At 39.2% G+C, this 18,010-nt stretch overlaps 3 protein-coding genes across 3 annotated transcripts; all 3 read left to right on the plus strand.

The window, feature by feature from the left end:
- Positions 1 to 1,998: 1,998 nt before the first annotated feature.
- On the plus strand, positions 1,999 to 5,035 carry LOC138894106 (uncharacterized). Its single transcript, XM_070178787.1, has 5 exons — positions 1,999 to 2,290; positions 2,367 to 2,515; positions 3,269 to 3,664; positions 4,202 to 4,298; positions 4,407 to 5,035. The coding sequence occupies exons 1-5, from the start codon at positions 1,999 to 2,001 to the stop codon at positions 5,033 to 5,035; spliced, it is 1,563 nt and encodes a 520-aa protein (XP_070034888.1).
- A 3,761-nt stretch (positions 5,036 to 8,796) lies between these two features.
- LOC138894107 (uncharacterized) lies at positions 8,797 to 9,414 on the plus strand. The gene is made up of 2 exons (XM_070178788.1): positions 8,797 to 9,056; positions 9,150 to 9,414. Exons 1-2 carry the CDS (start codon positions 8,797 to 8,799, stop codon positions 9,412 to 9,414), a joined length of 525 nt encoding a protein of 174 aa, XP_070034889.1.
- A 57-nt stretch (positions 9,415 to 9,471) lies between these two features.
- LOC138894108 (uncharacterized) lies at positions 9,472 to 10,271 on the plus strand. Its single transcript, XM_070178789.1, has 2 exons — positions 9,472 to 9,871; positions 9,982 to 10,271. Exons 1-2 carry the CDS (start codon positions 9,472 to 9,474, stop codon positions 10,269 to 10,271), a joined length of 690 nt encoding a protein of 229 aa, XP_070034890.1.
- The last annotated feature ends 7,739 nt before the right edge of the window (positions 10,272 to 18,010 follow it).

An 18,010-nucleotide genomic window follows, 5' to 3' on the forward strand; every position in this document is an offset into this window, starting at 1 on the left:
GAAAAATTGGACACCACACAAATCACCCCCCCTTCTTGTGTGGTATTGACATATAAAACATCAATTGGTATCAGAGCGGGTTATCCTTGAAGAAGCTAACACCTTAGAAAAAGATCAAGATGAGTGCACCACCTGGGAACTGGGAAAGGCAATCAACTGCTAGGCCTCCACTCTTCAATAGTCATTACTACTCCCGGTAGAAGAACATAATGAGAGACCACATAATTGGAGAAGACTGCGAGCTATGGGACATTGTTACTGATGGTCCTTTAGCTACCATGAAGAAGAATGCTGAAGGAGTAGATGTGCCAAATACAAGAGCTGACTGCACTGCTGAGGACTTGAGAAAGTTGGATAAGAATGCTAAGGCCAAGAAATGGCCTGTGTGTGGACTTGGTCCAGATGAGTACAACAGAATTCAAAGCTGTACTACTGCTAAGGAAATTTGGGACACCTTGCAAGTGGCTCATGAAGGAACTGCTCAGGTAAAGAGGTCCAAAGGTACTTTACTATATTCTCAATATGAGAATTTCTCTATGAAGGAAGGAGAGACTATCCAAGAGATGTATACAAGGTTCACCATACTGACTAATGAACTGAAGTCTCTTGGAAGGACTCTTCTTGAAAAGACTAAGTTGAGAAGATTCTGACTAGGGTTCTACCAGTTTCTTGGGAAAGCAAAATCATTGCAATTCAGGAATCTAAGAACATTGCAACTCTTAAAATGCATGAGCTGATTAGAAATCTCACTGCGTATGAACTTAGAAGGCAGACCATGAAGATGGATGTGCCCAAGAAGGAAAGGAGCCTGATACTCAGAATCACTGAAGGTGCTGATATGGAGGAAGATTAAATGTCTATGATCACCAAGGACTTCAAGAAATACCGTATGAGAGGAAAACGTTCTTCAAGAGGTGGAAATTACAATAAAGTTAGGGTTCCTGAAAAAGCGACCAATGAGGGCTGCTATAAGTGTGGGAAGATTGATCATCACATCAAGAGCTGCCCTCAATGGGAAATTGAATGGAAGAAGGAAATATCTGAACGAAGGAACAAGTTCATCCCAAGAATAACAAAGGATCAATAAAGGCTATGGTTGTTGCTTGGGGAGAAAGTTCAGATGAGGAATCAGATGATGAAGATGGAGATGAACAAGCACTTATGGCAATTGAAGAATCAGACGGGGAATCCATGAGGAATCTGAGGTAAGTATAATTCATCTCAAAAACAAGATTAAGTTTTTGTCTAAAGAAAAACTCTCTGAATTATTGCTAGATTTCATTAATAAATCTGAGGTAATAAATAAAGAAAAAGAACAGCTGTCTAAGGATTGTGTGATTTTAAAAGCAAAGTGTAAGAACCTGGAACTCAGAATTAGTGAGACTGTGAGTGAAAATACTGCTCTGAAGAACCAGGTTCATACATTTGAAGCAAATATTCTTGAGTTAAAATCTGAAAATCTAAAACTGAAACTAGGAACTAGTACGAAGACAGCTGATTGCACACAACTCACTTTAGAAGAAAATGTAGGAAAACTGAAAGATGAGTTGTATAGGAAGGATGAGCAGGTAAGAGTGCTAAAGGAGGATCTAGGCAAGGTCAAACATGAACTAGACAGAACTAGTAAATGGAACAGGTCCTCAGATGCTTTGTCATGGCTACATGAACATCACAGTAGTAATAGAATAAGACTTGGCTTTGGGAATTAGCTACCTAAGTGGGATCCTAAAAGCAAGTACCTCACTCTTCCTGAGAACAAGATTTGTACTCACTGTGGTAAGACTGGTCACTATAAAAGTGAATGTAACGCAAAAGAAAGGGCCAGTCAAAAGAACAAATTTTTTGTTCAACCGAAGAATTGGTTACCAAGTTGGGCTAAAAAGAATTTAATTCATCCTTTTGCTTATAGAAAGGGACCCAAACTAGTTTGGGTTCCTAAGACTAACCCCTGATTTCCTTTTGTACGTTCAAGTGAAGGGGAATAGCCAAATATAGTACATGGACAGTGGCTGCTCAAAGCATATGACAGGAAGCAGGAACCAGTTCCTTTCACTTGAGGACCTCAAAGGAGGAAATGTCTCATTTGGAAATGGAAAGAAAGGTGAAATCATTGGGGTTGGTAAGGTAGGTAAGGATGACTCTCATTCCATTGAGAATGTCTACTTGATAGACGGCTTGAAGTATAGCCTAATCAGTGTGTCACAATTGTGTGATAGAGATAACTTGGTAGCATTCACCTTTACTAAATGTTTTGTGATAAATCTTATCACTGACAAAATTGTTTTGCAGGGTAAAAGAGTGAATAATATATATTATAGATTTGTCCACACTCTCAGAGAATGAACTAACTTGCTTAAGTGTGCTAGATAGTGATCCCCTCCTTTGGCATAAGAGGCTTGGACATGCAAGTCTAAGTCAACTCAACAAATTAGTCTCCAAGGACTTGGTGATAGGACTGCCTAACATTAAGTTTAAGGAAGACAAAGTTTATGAGGCGTGTGCAAGGGGAAAGCAGGTAAGATAATCTTTTAAAAGCAAGAAAGTGGTAAGTACCACCAAAACGATGGAACTGGTTCATATGGATCTTTGTGGTCCAATGAGAACATTAAGTAGAGGTGGTAAGAGATATGTGATGGTGTTTGTTGATGATTATTCTATGTTTACCTAGAAACTATTTTTAACATCTAAAGATGAAGCATTTGACATGTTCACTTTATTTGTTAGAAAAACCCATAAACAATTAGGAAATCAACTTGCATCAATTAGGTCTGATCATGGTACTAAATTTGAAAATGCTAAATTTGCTGAATTTTGTGATGTGCATGGCATAGATCATAATTTTTCTGCCCCTAGAACTCCACAACAAAATGGAGTAGTTGAAAGAAAGAATAGGACTCTTGAAGATATGGCTAGGACTATGCTTCTTTCTAGTAAGCTGCCCCATAGCTTCTGGGCAGAAGCTGTAAATACTACATGCTATATCATAAATAGGTGCATGACAAGACCTCTAGTAGATAAGGCTCCCTATGAGTTACTTAAAGGGAGAAAACCAAACACATCCCATCTTAGGGCATTTGGATGCAAGTGCTTTGTGCACAACAATGGTAAGGACTCCCTAGGTAAGTTTGATCCCAGAAGTGATGAGGGAGTATTCTTGGGATATTCTTCACATAGTAAAGCTTATAAAGTTTATAAAAACAGAACTATGTGTGTTAAAGAAAGTGTACATGTGGTTTTTGATGAAACTAACATTCTTTCTGAGAGACAGGAACATGATGATGAAGAAATTGGGCTGGTTAAACACTTAAATGAAACCACAGCCCAGACTGAAGAATCTATGGAGGAAGGAACAGGTGATGGAACAGGTTCATCTATCCCCGGCAACATGGCAGGGGAAATAGAACAAAATAATTCTCAAACTTCAGTGGAACCTGTACCCGAACCTGTTCCACAGCAACAAAACATTGAGGGAACATCAAGGGGTAACCAGTTGGTTGTGAAACCTTATAGATATCAAAGTTCTCATCCTATTGAGAACATCATCACTGATCCAACCTATGGAATCAAAACCAGATATTCTTTAAAGAATTATTGCGCTTTTGATGCTTTCTTATCTCTTATCGAACCTAAAAATGTTGCTGAAGCTTTGCAGGATGCAGACTGGGTAAATGCAATGCAGGATGAACTCAACCAATTTGAAAGGAGTCAAGTTTGGCATCTGGTACCAAGACCCTTGGACAGATCAATAATTGGCACAAAATGGGTCTTCAGAAACAAACTTGATAAAGATGGAACTATTACAAGGAACAAGGAAAGATTGGTGGTTCAAGGATATAGCCAAGAGGAGGGCATAGACTATGATGAAACCTTTTCTCCAATTGCAAGGTTGGAAGCAATAAGACTCCTTATAGCCTTTGCTGCTTACATGGAATTCACCCTTTACCAGATGGATGTCAAGAGTGCCTTCCTCAATGGCTATCTAAAGGAAGAAGTGTTTGTCAAGCAACCTCCGGGGTTTGAAAGCAAGGAGTGTCCAGATCATGTGTACAAACTTAACAAAGCACTTTATGGGCTCAAGCAGGCGCCAAGAGCATGGTATGAAAGATTATCAAAATTTTTGCTTGAGCATGATTACAAGAGAGGTAAAATTGACAATACTTTATTCTTGAAAGAAAAAGGTAAAGATCTCTTGGTAGTTCAGATATATGTTGATGATATAATCTTTGGAGCAACTACTGATAAGTTAAGTAAAGAATTTGCTAAACTAATGGGGATTAAATTTGAAATAAGCATGATGGGTGAGCTTAATTTATTTTTAGGCTTACAAATTAAACAACATCCAAATGGAACTATGATCCATTAGTAGAAGTATGTAAAAGAGTTGCTTAAAAGGTTTAAAATGAAAGATTCCAAAGAAATTGACACTCCTATTGCAACAACTACAAAGTTGGATATAGATGAACCTGATTTATCTGTCGATCAGAAGTTGTATAGGGGAATGATTGACTCATTGTTGTATCTCACTGCTAGTAGACATGACATTGTCTTCAGTGTAGGCCTTTGTGCAAGATTTAAGGCAAATACAAAGGAGTCTCACTTGACTGTTGTCAAGAGAATTTTGAGATATCTAAAAGTCACCACTGATCTTTGTCTTTGGTATCCAAAAGGTAGTAATTTCAAGCTTGTGGGATATGCCGATGCTGATTATGCAGGTTTTCTTGTGGATAGAAAGAGAACCTCTGGTATGGCACACTTTCTTGGCTCATGTCTTGTATCTTGGGCCACCAAAAAGCAAAATTCAGTGGCCTTATCTACTGTTGAAGCTGAGTATATTGCTGCTGCTTCATGTTATGCTCAATTGTTGTGGATCAAACAACAATTAATGGACTTTGGAATTGATGTTGGTTGTATCCCTATTTTTTGTGATAATACTAGTGCAATTAGTATGACCAAGAACCCGGTTAATCACAAGAGAACTAAGCACATAGATGTTAAGCACATAAATGTTGATCACTGTGGAATTTTGTGCTACTGACAAGCAAATAGCTGACATCTTCACAAAAGCCCTAAGTAGAGATCACTTTGAAAGGAACAAGTTAGAATTAGGGATGATTAAGATCACCTAAAAGGATCAGTTTAGAATTCACAATGAAAACAAAATGAAAACAAAATTTTTTAAAAAATAAAATTGTTGGCTTTGGTTAGAAAATATGAAAATGTGTATATAATTAGATTATTTTTTGCTCAGACTCATACTTTCAATAGTATACTCTTGTGCCATGTGTTAAAATGACTCATTAATCTCTAATGATATTTTCTCTATTTTGGCAAATTTAGACTTACACAAGAGAATTATCAGTGAAGAACCTGGTTCATCAAGATAACACGGTATATTTTCTACACTCTGCATAATTTGAAATAATAATATTTGGATCATGAGCAGAGTCCTACTTAATTCCAAACTCCTTTTGGACTTATCCATTACAAGTGAACAAATTCTGTTCAAAAGAGTCCCAACCGAATTGAAGTACCTAGATTCTAGGGATACACTCCAAAGTCTTTTCAAAATTGAAATTCAGTTTGATTTGACTTCCACACCCGCTATCATCCCTTCCACCACCTTAACCTCTAAGAAAAGAGTAAAGATGCTTGCTCGCAAGGTTGTTGCGGGGAGAGAACAAATTTGGAGAATAAGTTTGTACTAGTAGGGTCTAAAGCAGGTGTTGAAACTACAGAGTCTGGAGAAATTGGTGGTAAAAATGAAAAAGAAAAAGAAAAAGAAAAAGAGAGCAAGGGTGTTCGAAGTGCTGTGAGGGGAAAGGGTAAAAGAGTGGTCGATTCTTCACCCACTCCTGTGAGTTTAACCAAAGACACAGGTGCAATGGTTATTTGGGGAGAAAAATCTGCTGGAGTAGAGGAGAGTGTAAAGAAAACAGGGGGAAGTGGGTCTGGCGAAGCCGCTGAAGGGATAGTTCAACTTGGAAAAATATAGATGAACCTATTTCATCTGAATAGGAAACCATCGCAGACCTACTAAAGAGAGTGATTGAAAGTTATAATCCAAAGAAGAAAGGGAGGTTGGTACAAGCAAGGATCATTTTGGGGAAAATACGTTGCCTGCTTGTGACTATAAAGTCCATGTCACTCCTAAAGAACCTGGTTCATCTAAGAAGGTACCAGTGAGTATCAAGGTGCGAGCCTTGGTGCAAGAAAGTGGGGCTAAGGATACTGAGATTAGGAGGCTGAAGAAAAGGTTGGCTGAGGTAGAGTTCGAGAGAGATGCTCTCAGAACTGAACTAGCAAGGGAAAAGGAGAAGAATGATGGAATTATTCAAGACATGCTGAAACTTCTCCAAGCCAAAAACCATGCCCCCAGTTCTTCCAAGCCTTAAACTTCTAGCCCAGTGTAGACCTTTCAGTGACCCAGTTTTGGATGTTTTTTGTTTGCTCATGTTTTTAGTATTTTTATTTCTTTTTATGCTTTGTGGAAGAATCGTATCAATCATCAATGAAATTCACTGTTTTTGCTCTAACTGTTTGTTTATATTTCTTTGATGATTAAAATTCTTAGATTGATCTATGATGATTAATTCATGATTGCATTTGAAGTAGTCTCAGTGGCCATGAGTAAGTTTTAAAATCTGGTTATCTCATATTTTTTATGCAACGTTTTGATGATGCCAAAATGGGGAAAAAGGTTGTGCTTTTACACTTTGAACAGTGATGTTTATACCCTAATGAACCTGGTCCTTGATGATAAGTGATGGAAAAATGTTTCTAACAGTGTGTTGATGTTGAGCTAAGTTGAAACATGCCCTAGGCTTATGGAAGCACAGAGTTTGTTATCATCAAAAAGGAGAAATTTGTTGGCCCAAGTAAATGATAGTTTTAAAGATTGACAAAGGAACTCAGAGATGAACCAGGTCCATCACTGGTAGGCATAGACACTGGCAGATTCAAAGCACGTGAAATGCATATGAATGAGATAAATGAAATCTGGCATAATAATAGATATCTCTTGATAGAAAAGATTGAATAATTGATAAGGAGAAGGACTCCTTACTCAACGAGAACATTATCCAAGATAAGGAAGAAGTTAGGAGTTAAGATTAACTAGAACTCTTCCACCAAGGAAGAGTAGCATTAGAACTCTAGTTATTTTCTACTCTACTAACTTTATAAATCGCAGGATGTTCTCATTCTACATGTGACGCACAAAAGTAGAGGTTAAACGTGAATTGAGAGCAACATAGCAAGGCATTTTGCAAGCAGTTTGTGTGTGATTCAAGTGTGCGAACCTGAAGCTACATGAACCAGATAGAAGAACCAGTTCCAAGTGTCTGTCTTTTATTCTAGTTCAATTGTAGTAGGTGTTTTCATATTGTACCTTTCAGCTTTATCTAGAGGCCATTGTAATAGGTACTCAGAGTATTCAAGTTAAAGTTAACTTGAAGTTATCGCAACAGTTAGAGGCTGGTTGCCACAACGGGATTAAAGTTAATCCTAGGTTTACAAAAGTGTTTTGTAAATGTAGTTTTTGGCTCAGTGATTTAGTGGACAGTTTGGGAAAATCCTACTGGGAAGTAGGTCGTAGTTTTTTCACCTTTTGAGCCAGGTGTTTTCTACGTAAAATACTTGTGTTCTTTAAATTCTGTATTTATTATTCCGTAATAGTAGTATAAGGAACACATAGAAGAACCAGGTCCTTCTATAATCTGTGCACGCGAAAAATTGGACACCACACAAATCACCCCCTTCTTGTGTGGTATTGACGTATAAAACATCACCTATAAATATTTGAAGGGCTTTGTAGATACGTGTTGGGGGAGCAAACAAATAAATATTTTCGAGGATGCTTTGAGGCTAAGGGTTTTCCCTTCTCTCTGTGGGGTAAAGCTTTAGATTGGTTGGAATGCTTGCCTAATCATTCGAAACATACTTAGGATGAATTGGGAGATGGCTACTCCTTGGGATAAAATATTGGCTTTCAAGCAAGAGCCCAATGAACCTTTATATAAGATTTGGAAAAGGTATCGAACAATGGTGAAGGAGTGGCCGAACAATAATATGACCGACAACATGATCCAACAAACTTTCTACCATGGTATTAATACTACGAACCAATATCTGGTCAATCAATTGTCCAATGGTAACTTTATGACAACACCTTATATGAAGGCATGTGAGATTCTTGATGAGATGGAAGAAATGTCGTCGGCTTGGCAATCCCGAGCTAATGTTTCACAAGGTGATCCCGACATGATTCACCTCAATAAAGAGTTGCAAGACCATGGGCAAGCCATTGCCGAATTGACAACAACAATGACTCAACTTGCAAACGCCCAACTTAATCAAGTTCAAGCTCCTACACAAGTTCATGTTATGGAAGGGGTAAATGTGTTGGGTAACAAAAAGCGGACCAAGGGTCCATAATTTCAAACCCGAGTGGAGAGTTCTGCACAAGATGATGGTAATTTTGATCAAGATAATTTTTATCACGAGCAAGAGGAATAGGTGCAATATGTGAACAATCTTCAAAGCTCCAACCAACAATAATGGCGACCACAAAATAACCAAGGCAATTGGAGTTCTAACAATCAAGGGAATTGGCATAATAACAACAATCAAGGAAATTGAAGTGAGAACAACCAAGGAAATTGGGGAGGTAACAATCAAGGTGGTTGGGGAAACAATCAAGGAAATCAGTGGTCGGGTTTTTAAAGGCCCCCAATGTATCAATAACCTAGCAACCCACCTCCTTAACCTTTCCATGGTTCAAGTTCTTCAAACAATGATATGGGTCGTATTGAGAACATGTTCAAGAAAATGATGGAGAAGAATGCCGATTCGGATGACCAACTTGCCTCACATACCACATCAATCAGTAATCTTGAAGTTCAAATGGGGAAAATCTCTCAAGCTCTTAATACTCGTCCTAAGGGTGCACTACCAAGTGATACAGTGGTGAACCCAAAGGGTAGTAACAATACGGGGCACGCCATGGCGATAATCACAAGAAGTAGAGGAGGTGGGAATGAACCCACCTCAAGTGAAAAGTGACTTCTGAATGATGACCAAGTGACAAGAGGAGGAAATCCAAAAAAATAATGTTCAAGTAATTGATGAGGTTCTAATTGAATTGATGATAGTGTGGAAGAGACTCATGAGGAGGTAAACCCGTCTAGGGAGCACATCATTGACATACCGGAGTCGGTAGTGCAAAAGGCTCAGGCACCCTTTCCTAAGCCTCCACCTCCCTATCCTCAAAGACTTGCCAAGAAAAATGGTGATAATCAATTCAAGAAGTTCATTCAAATTATGAAAAATCTCTCTATTAATGTGCCATTGGTAGAGGCTTTAGAACAAATGCCCAGTTATGCTAAGTTTATGAAAGACCTTGTGACCAAGAAGTGATCAATAAAGTTTGAAACTATAAACGTCACTCATTAAGTGAGTGTAATTGTTCATTCCATGGCTCCTAAGTTGGAGGATCCTAGTGCTTTCACGATTCCTTGTACAATTGGGAGTGCCAATTTTGCTAAAGCTCTTTGTGATCTTGGGGTGAGTATCAAATTGATGACCTATTCAGTATTTAAAACGTTGGGAATTAGGAAACCAAGACCCATATCTATGAGGTTGCAAATGGCTGATCGTACCATGAAGAGGCCATTGGGAGTGATTGAAGATGTTTTGGTCCGGGTTGATAAGTTCATTCTTCCGACGGACTTTGTTATTCTAGATTGTGAAGTTCATTTTGAAGTGCCTATCATTCTTGGGAGACCTTTACTTACTACGGGTAAGGCTCTTTGTGATGTGGAAGGCGAAGAACTCACTTTTCTGGTTGGTGATAAAAAATTGGTATTCCATGTGTGTAAGTCTATGTGGCAACCAAATAGCAATGAGGTTCTTTTGTGGATTTGGTGACCGATGTTATTGTTAATGATACAAGTGCTACAATCAATGTTGGTGATATGTTGGAAGCCATTTTTCTCAACTTTGATGATGACGAGATGGATAGTTTCATGGAGTGTGTGAATTCTTTGCAAGGAAGGTGGTCGTACAACTATGCACCCCGAAAATTGTCTTTGGATCTTGAGAATAGGAAGACTCCTCCTACAAAGCTTTATATTGCAGAGCCACCTAATTTGGTGTTGAAGCCATTGCGTCCACATCTTTGGTATGAATTTCTTGGCCCTTGTTCTACATTACCAGTTATTCTTTCCTCTTGTTTGACTAACGTGCATGTTGACTATACATTGGCGGTGTTATAAAAGAGGAAGAAGGCTATTGGGTGGACTTTGGTGGATATTTGGGGTATAAGCCCCACCTTTTGAATGCATAAGATCAAGTTGGAGGATGGTGCTAAACCGTCCATTGAACATCAAAGAAGACTCAATGAGGCTATGCAAGAAGTGGTCAAGAAGGAGATAATCAAGTGGTTGGGTGCCGGGGTTGTCTATCCCATCTCTGATAGTTCGTGGAGCTCTCTGATTCAATGTTTCCCAAAGAAGGGGGCATGAAAGTTGTTACCAATGATAAGAATGAGTTGATTCCCACAAGAAAGGTGACCGGTTGGAGAGTTTTTATGGATTATCGTAAGCTCAACAAAGTCACAAGGAAGGATCACTTTCCACTTCCTTTCATGGACCAAATGCTAGATAGATTAGCCAGCCGTGCTTTCTATTATTTTCTTGATGTGTACTCGGGATACAACCTAATTCTTATTGCTCTCGAATATCAAGAGAAAACAACATTTACATGTCCTTATAGTACTTTTGCTTTCAAGAGGATACCTTTTGGTTTATGCAATGCACTAACGGCTTTTCAATGGTGTATGATGACGATTTTCATGGATATGGCGGAGGACTACCTTGAAGTCTTCATGGATAACTTTTCGGTGGTTGGGGATTCTTTTGATGATTGTCTAGCATATTTGGACAAAGTTTTGGCTAGATGTGAAGAGATCAATTTGGTGCTCAATCGGGAGAAATGTCATTTCATGGTTAAGGAAGGCATTGTCCTTGGCCATAAAATCTCAAAGAATGGAATTGAAGTTGAAAAAGAAAAGATTGAGGTGGTTTCTAATCTTCCACCCCCAACTTCGGTGAAGGGTGTGCGGAGTTTCTTAGGCCATGCGGGTTTCTACCGGCGCTTTATCAAAGATTTCTCTGAAGTGGTGAACCCATTGTGTAAGATCCTTTAAAAGGATGCCGAGTTCCATTTCAATAATGATTGTATGAGGGATTTTGAACAATTGAAGCTTAAGTTGACAATTACTCCTATCATTACTACTCCAAATTGGAGCTTGCCTTTTGAACTCGTGGGTGATGCAAGTGATGTAGCAGTTTGGACTATTTTGGGGCAATGTATCAACAAAGGTTTTCATCCTGTTTACTATGCTAGTAAGACCATGAATAGTGCCCAAGTCAACTATACCGTTATGGAGAAAGAGATCCTTTCTATTGTGTTTGCAATTGCGAAGTTCCGCCCGTATTTGATGGGTACCAAAGTTATTATCCACATGGATCATGCGGCGCTTCTCTACCTTATGAGAAAAAAGAATCCAAAGCTCTATTGATGAGATGGGTTCTCTTATTGCAAGAATTTGATATTGAAATTCAAGACACGGGTAGTGAAAACCAAGTGGCGGACCACTTGTCTCGATTGGAGGAGGAGGAAGGCCACATGATGGCCTTGAAATCAATGACTCTTTCCCTGATGAGAAACTTTTGGCACTTTTAATGAAAGAGGTGCCGTGGTTTGCGGGTTTGGAAAATTTTATTGTGAGTGGTATCATTCTAGATGAGTTCTCTTCAAACCAAAAGAAGAAGCTCAAAAGAGATTGTCATGATTATTATTAGGATGAGCCATACTTTTTCAGGATTTGTACGGATAGGGTCATTAGAAGGTGTGTACCGGATGAAGAGCAAGGTGATATTCTTAGTGCTTGTCATTCTTTTCCATATGGTGGTCACGATGGTTGAGCAGGAACGACGGCCAAAGTTCTAAGTTGTAGTTTCTATTTGCCTACTCTTTACAAGGATGCAAGTGATCTAGTGAAAAAATGTGATGAATGTTTACGAGCCGGTGGCATTTCAAAGAAAAATGAGATGCCTCTCACAACCATCTTGGAGATTGATATTTTTGATGTTTGGGGCATTGAATTTATGGGCCCTTTTGTGAGTTCTTGTGGGAACACTTACATCTTGGTCACGGTGGATTATGTGTCCAAATGGGTTGAGGCGGTCGCCTTACCCAATAATGAGGTGAGAAGTATAATGGCTTTCTTGAAGAAGAATATTTTTACAAGATTTGGTACTCCACGTGCAATCATAAGCGATGGGGAATGGGGGGGGAGTCACACTTTTGCAACAAGGATTGTGACACTTTACTTAGCAAGTATGGTGTTAGTCACAAGGTCACAACTCCCTATCATCCACAAGCTAGTGGTCAAGTGGAAGTTCCCAACAGGGAGTGAAGAGCATTTTGTCTAAAACGGTGAATGCAAATCAAATAGATTGGACCAAGAAGCTTGATAATGCGTTATGGGCTTATAGGACAGATTACAAAACACATATCAGAATGTCTCCATACCGGTTAGTACTCAGGAAAGCTTGTCATCTTCCGGTGGAACTAGAGCACAAGGCAAGGTGGGCCTTGATGAAATTGAATCTTGATCGGGATGTAGCCGCTAACTCATGGATTGTACATTTGAATGAATTGGATGAGTTCATGTACCATGCATATGAGAGTTCGTCCTTGTACAAAGAATAGATGAAATATCTTCATGACTAGTACATTTGCAACAAAGAGTTCAAGGTCGGTGATCTTGTATTGTTGTCTAACTCAAGGTTGAGGATGTTTTCCGGGAAGCTCAAGTCCAAATAAAGTGGCCCGTTTGAAATTGTTGGTGTGACACTCTTCGGTGCATTGGATTTGAAGAACAAGAATAATAAAATATTTTGAGTCAATGGTCATCGGGTGAAGCACTATTTGGGAAAAGTTGGAGAGAGCCACGTGGTGGCGGTCATTTACTTCGGTTGAGATTGCTTTGTCATTGCGTCATGCCGCGACGTTAAATCAAGCGCTTTTTGGGAGGCAACCCAAGTTCTTTTCCTTTTTCTTTTTGTAGTTAGATGTTATTTGTTATTTTTAACTTGATTTGAGTGTGCTGCAGGGTTGAGTGTTAAATGAAAGAATGGTGGACAAAATTGTGTAAGTGAAGAAGAAAATGCGGACCACACTTTTCAATTGTGCGGCCGTAGAATTTAAGTTGCCATCGTAGAAGACTTTGTGCGGCTGCAGATTTCATCTGCGGACCGCACCTCCTGGAGAAAAATTGGATGTCAAATGACATGGTATATGAACTTTTTCCCTGTCAGTGTGGGGAAAATGTGAGACCGCAAGGAGAATTATGCGGCCGCATTTGAAATTATGCGGACCACACATGAGAAGAAGACCATGGAAGGCTAGGTAAAGGAGTGCGAACCGCACTTGGAATTGTGCGGATGCATTCGACCCTTTTACCTTAACTCTGAGTATAAATAAAAGTTTTGGCCTCATTTTACTCTAAGTGCTTACCTGAGAACCTCATATTGTCAAACACACACACCCATTTGCACTCACAAGATATTGCAAACTCACATCATCTGGTATGCTTCATTTCATGTTGATTTTGATTTATTTTAATTTTTGCATTTATTTTCTTCTTTTTAGCTTCTTTTTAGGTAATCTCTTATTATATTTAATCCATGTATCCACGTGAGGTATATTTGTACTAAGTAGTTGTTGAAACATGCTAGAATGGGTTCGGTAAGCTAAATCTGATGTGTATACCATGTTACCAATTAGATTTGAACAAGTATTGGTAAAACATAGGTAAAAATATAGACCTATTTATTTATTTTTGAAATGTACGACCGCACTTTAATTTGTGCGGTCTGCAGTTGGCTAATTGTGGTGACTGGTAGAAGGATAGTGTTTCTACGACCGCACTTTAATTGTGCGGACCGCAGAATTACTGGAGAGGCCGCACTGAGGTCCGCACTGTCTATCAGAGAGTTTTCTCTTGAGAAAGCAAATGTGTGGACCACACTTTTAATTTTGCGGACCGCAGATGAGCAGTCTAGGCTTTAGGGGGCGATTTGAGCCTTAGGATGTGCCTTCACCCACCTCCTCAAAGTGAAAGGTCATTTCAAAGAATCAGTTGTAAGCCATTCATACTCAGTTAGGACAAATAATTACCTACAATACTCATGCATTTTCAACAAGGTGACAAAACATATGTTACATGCATATAACTCTAGTGTGACATTTGAGCTTCAAGAATTGACTTCACTCATTAAGGACTCTTGTTCTATCATGAAAATCATGGTATAATCCAAACTCTTCTTTCTCTACCTTCCATTTGCCTTGATCAATTCATGAATTGAGACTCAAAATCTTGATCAATGAAAGGTTCACTCATCTCTCACAAAGGAGTGTCACATGTAAAGCTTCAAGTACCATACGCTTTCCCCTCATATAGATTGCCATTAATGTAAGATCACTCGGTTGAAAATCAAGTAGGACTTCTTTCTGGTTGTAATGAAGGCTTTTGGATTAGGGTAGGATACCATATGGGATAAGTAGTTACATCCTTCCTTAAGCACTCCACATTTTTATTTCTTGGCTCACATTTGCCAACCTTTAGGGGCATTTCTTTTTCTTGGGTTCTAGAGAGACTTGACATCACTCTTTCTTGTTCATTTAATTCTTTTTCTCCCTTGATGCTCATACTAGAGATAGTTTCCTCTTTTTGACAAAACGGGTGAAGGCTCTCGTGCTAAAAGAGGATTATAGACAAAACGGGTGAAGGCTTGTAGCATGGTTACCAATAGAGAAAGGCTATAGGCTCAAAGGGATTGACTAGGGATAACAAGCATTAAGTGGTAATAGAAAGCTCAAACGAATCAAGGAAAGCCTACAATCATCTTCCAAACCCTACAACAGGTGCCTGGGAAACCTGGCTAGCACTTTCCAAACCCTCGGAAGTGCTGTGAGATGTACTAATTTATTTGCTTGAGGACAAAAAAAGACTTAAGTTTGGTGGAGTTGATAAATGTGTATTTTAACCACTTATTAGTACCTTCTTGCTTTAGTTTTAGTCCGAAAGTGTTGATTTTTGTTCCCAAGACTAATGAAATTGTGCAAATTACAGGCATGTTGGAGGATTGAACCTTGACAAAGAAATCTAACTCAAAAGGAGTAATCCAGCTCAAAAAGGCAAGAAGGAGCACAGTAAGCCAAAGTGCGGTCCGCAAAAGTAATTCTGCGGCCCGTAGAAATGCATGTGCGACCTCAAAATAGAGACCCGAAACTTCAAAGGATTTTTGAAGAAGAGCGGTCCACACACTAAATTGTGCGGCCGCAAACGTTGGTCACACTAACAATATTTTAAAAGTTCAGAGAAGGTGCAAAATAACTAAGTGTGAAGCCTTGCCAAAGTACAACCGCAGATGGAAAAGTACAGCCGCAGAAGCTGAAGTGCAACCGCAAATGGAATTGTGCGACTGCAGAATTCCTCCAACTGAAGAAGAGAAGAAAAGTGTGGACCGCACATGGAATTGTGCAGCCGCAGAACCTTCCGAAGGCCATTTTTGTCAGCAAATTTTAGGGCACTCTAAGTAGACAGGAAACACTTTTTTAGGAAAAGTTTTAAATTGTAATTAGCTGTAGCAGTTATCTTTTGTTTTTTTGGGAAAGTAGTGATGATTTTGGGTGAAGAATAATTATTTTTATTATTTTAATATTAGTTTATGGCTTTAATTAATTCTTCTTCTTTGTTTTATTCGCTTCCTAACATGAGTAGCTAGATTTTCTCTCGGATTGTAACCCAATCCTAGTGTATAAACCTTACGGGTTATTAATTTAGTGCTTGTTTATGATTGGGTGTTTATTATTGAGTATTGTTTATGCATTATTTATAGAATTAATGGTTGAAAAAATTGATTCATGAAAGAGGGACTTAATCTAGAAAAACTTGGCTAACAAGAAATTGGGTTAGTTAAGGTTTTGGCTAGTCTAATTAAAGGGTTTGAACTAGATATAGGGAAAACACGACTTGAGCTCATATCAATTGTTTGAATTGATATCCAATTGGACTTGAGAAAGCCAATTTAGGCATAACCACTCTATAACCAAGAGGTATTGAGTGGGTAATTGAGAGTTGAGAGTTATAATACATCCCGATCAATAAAACAAGCATTAACGTGATTTATCCATTAGGTTAGCACCTAGGCGAAGGTTACATCCCTAGGATTTTTACCATTTGACTAAAAGCATCAAAAATAATTACTCGCTTTCTAGTTTCTTCTAATTAGTTTAAATTTGTTAGTGGTGTTAATTTTAGAAACGGAAAACAAACACCCTTTGTTGGAAGTGCAATTGAATTATTTCACGTACTCTCATCAAGTATCTACCCTAACACCCCTTACAAACTCCCTGTGGAATTCGACCTTGACTTTTGTTGGGTACTATTGCATCAACGACCGTTTCCACTCATTATTGAGTGCGGATTGAACGTGGATCAAGAGCCAGTTCGGTTTCATGTCGGGATGTTCGACTATGGAAACCATCCATCTTATTAGGAGGTTGGCGGAATAGTATAGGGTTAGAAAGAAAGATTTGCATATGGTGTTTATTGACCTATAGAAAGCGTACGACAAGATTCCTAAAGAGGTCCTTTAGAGATGCTTCAAGGATAGAGGTGTACCTGTAGCATACATTAGAGTGATTAGGGACATGTATGATGGAGCTAAGACTCTAGTGAGGACAGTGGGAGGAGACTCAAAACATTTCCTATTGGGTTGGGGTTGCACCAAGGATCTGTGCTCAACCCATTCTTATTTGCTTTGGCAATGGATACGCTGGCGCGTCATATTCAAGGGGAGGTGCCATGGTGTATGTTATTCGCTAACGACATAGTACCAATTGATGAGACACAAGGCGGTGTCAACAACAAGTTAGAGGTTTGGAGACATGCCTTAGAGTCTAAGGGTTTCAAGTTGAGCATGACTAAGATGGAGTACTTAGAGTGAATTTCAATGACGTGATGGGGGAGCAGATATAGACATGAGGCTTGATTTACAAGTCATCCCCAGGAGAGGATGTTTCAAGTATCTCGGGTTAGTTATCCAAGGGGACGGGGAGATCGACGAGGATTTCACACACCATATAGGGGCGGGGTGGATGAAATGGAATTTAGCATCCGACATCCTGTGTGACAAGAATGTGCCATCAAAACTTAAAGGTCAGTTCTACAGGGCGGTGGGTAGACCGACTATGCTATATGGGGCAAATGTTGGCCAGTCAAGAACTCCCATATCAAGAAGATGAACATATCCAAAATCAGGATGTTTCGATGGATGTACGGGCACACTACCTTGGATAGGATTAGGAATGACGATATTCGGGAGAAAGTAGGCATGGACCCTATGGAGGATAAGATGCGTGAAATGTGCCTTAGATGGTTCTGGCATGTGAAAAGGAGAAGCCCAAATGCCCCAGCGAGGAGGTGTGAAAGGCTGGCTCTTGCAAGTAGGAAAAGAGGTAAAGGACGGCCTAAGAAGTAATAGGGAGAGGTGATCAGGTAGGACATATCACGACTCAAAATCAACCCATCGTGATAGAGCCTATCATGGTACTAGGCAAGCCGAGTATTCAGACATTTCCAACACTTAAATCTTTGAAATATACGAACACCAGTTTAATTAAAGGGAAAATCTTTTAAAAGAAGAATATGAAGTCATACCTCAAAACAAAATCTCTCCCAAATTCGGGGTGTCACCGAGTACATGAGCGTCTACATAAAGATGTAGTCTGATACACCGTCTAGAAAATAAAACTAAAAAATAAAATGAAAGATAAGGGAGGAGAGTCAAGATCTGCGAATGCCCAACAACTACCTCGATGATCCCCGAATGTTCGGACTCCGCAACTCAGCAACAGCCGTGACCGGAAGCAACTCTGC

The sequence above is a fragment of the Nicotiana tomentosiformis genome, chromosome 6 (assembly GCF_000390325.3).
Source record: "Nicotiana tomentosiformis chromosome 6, ASM39032v3, whole genome shotgun sequence".
NCBI lineage: Eukaryota > Viridiplantae > Streptophyta > Magnoliopsida > Solanales > Solanaceae > Nicotiana > Nicotiana tomentosiformis.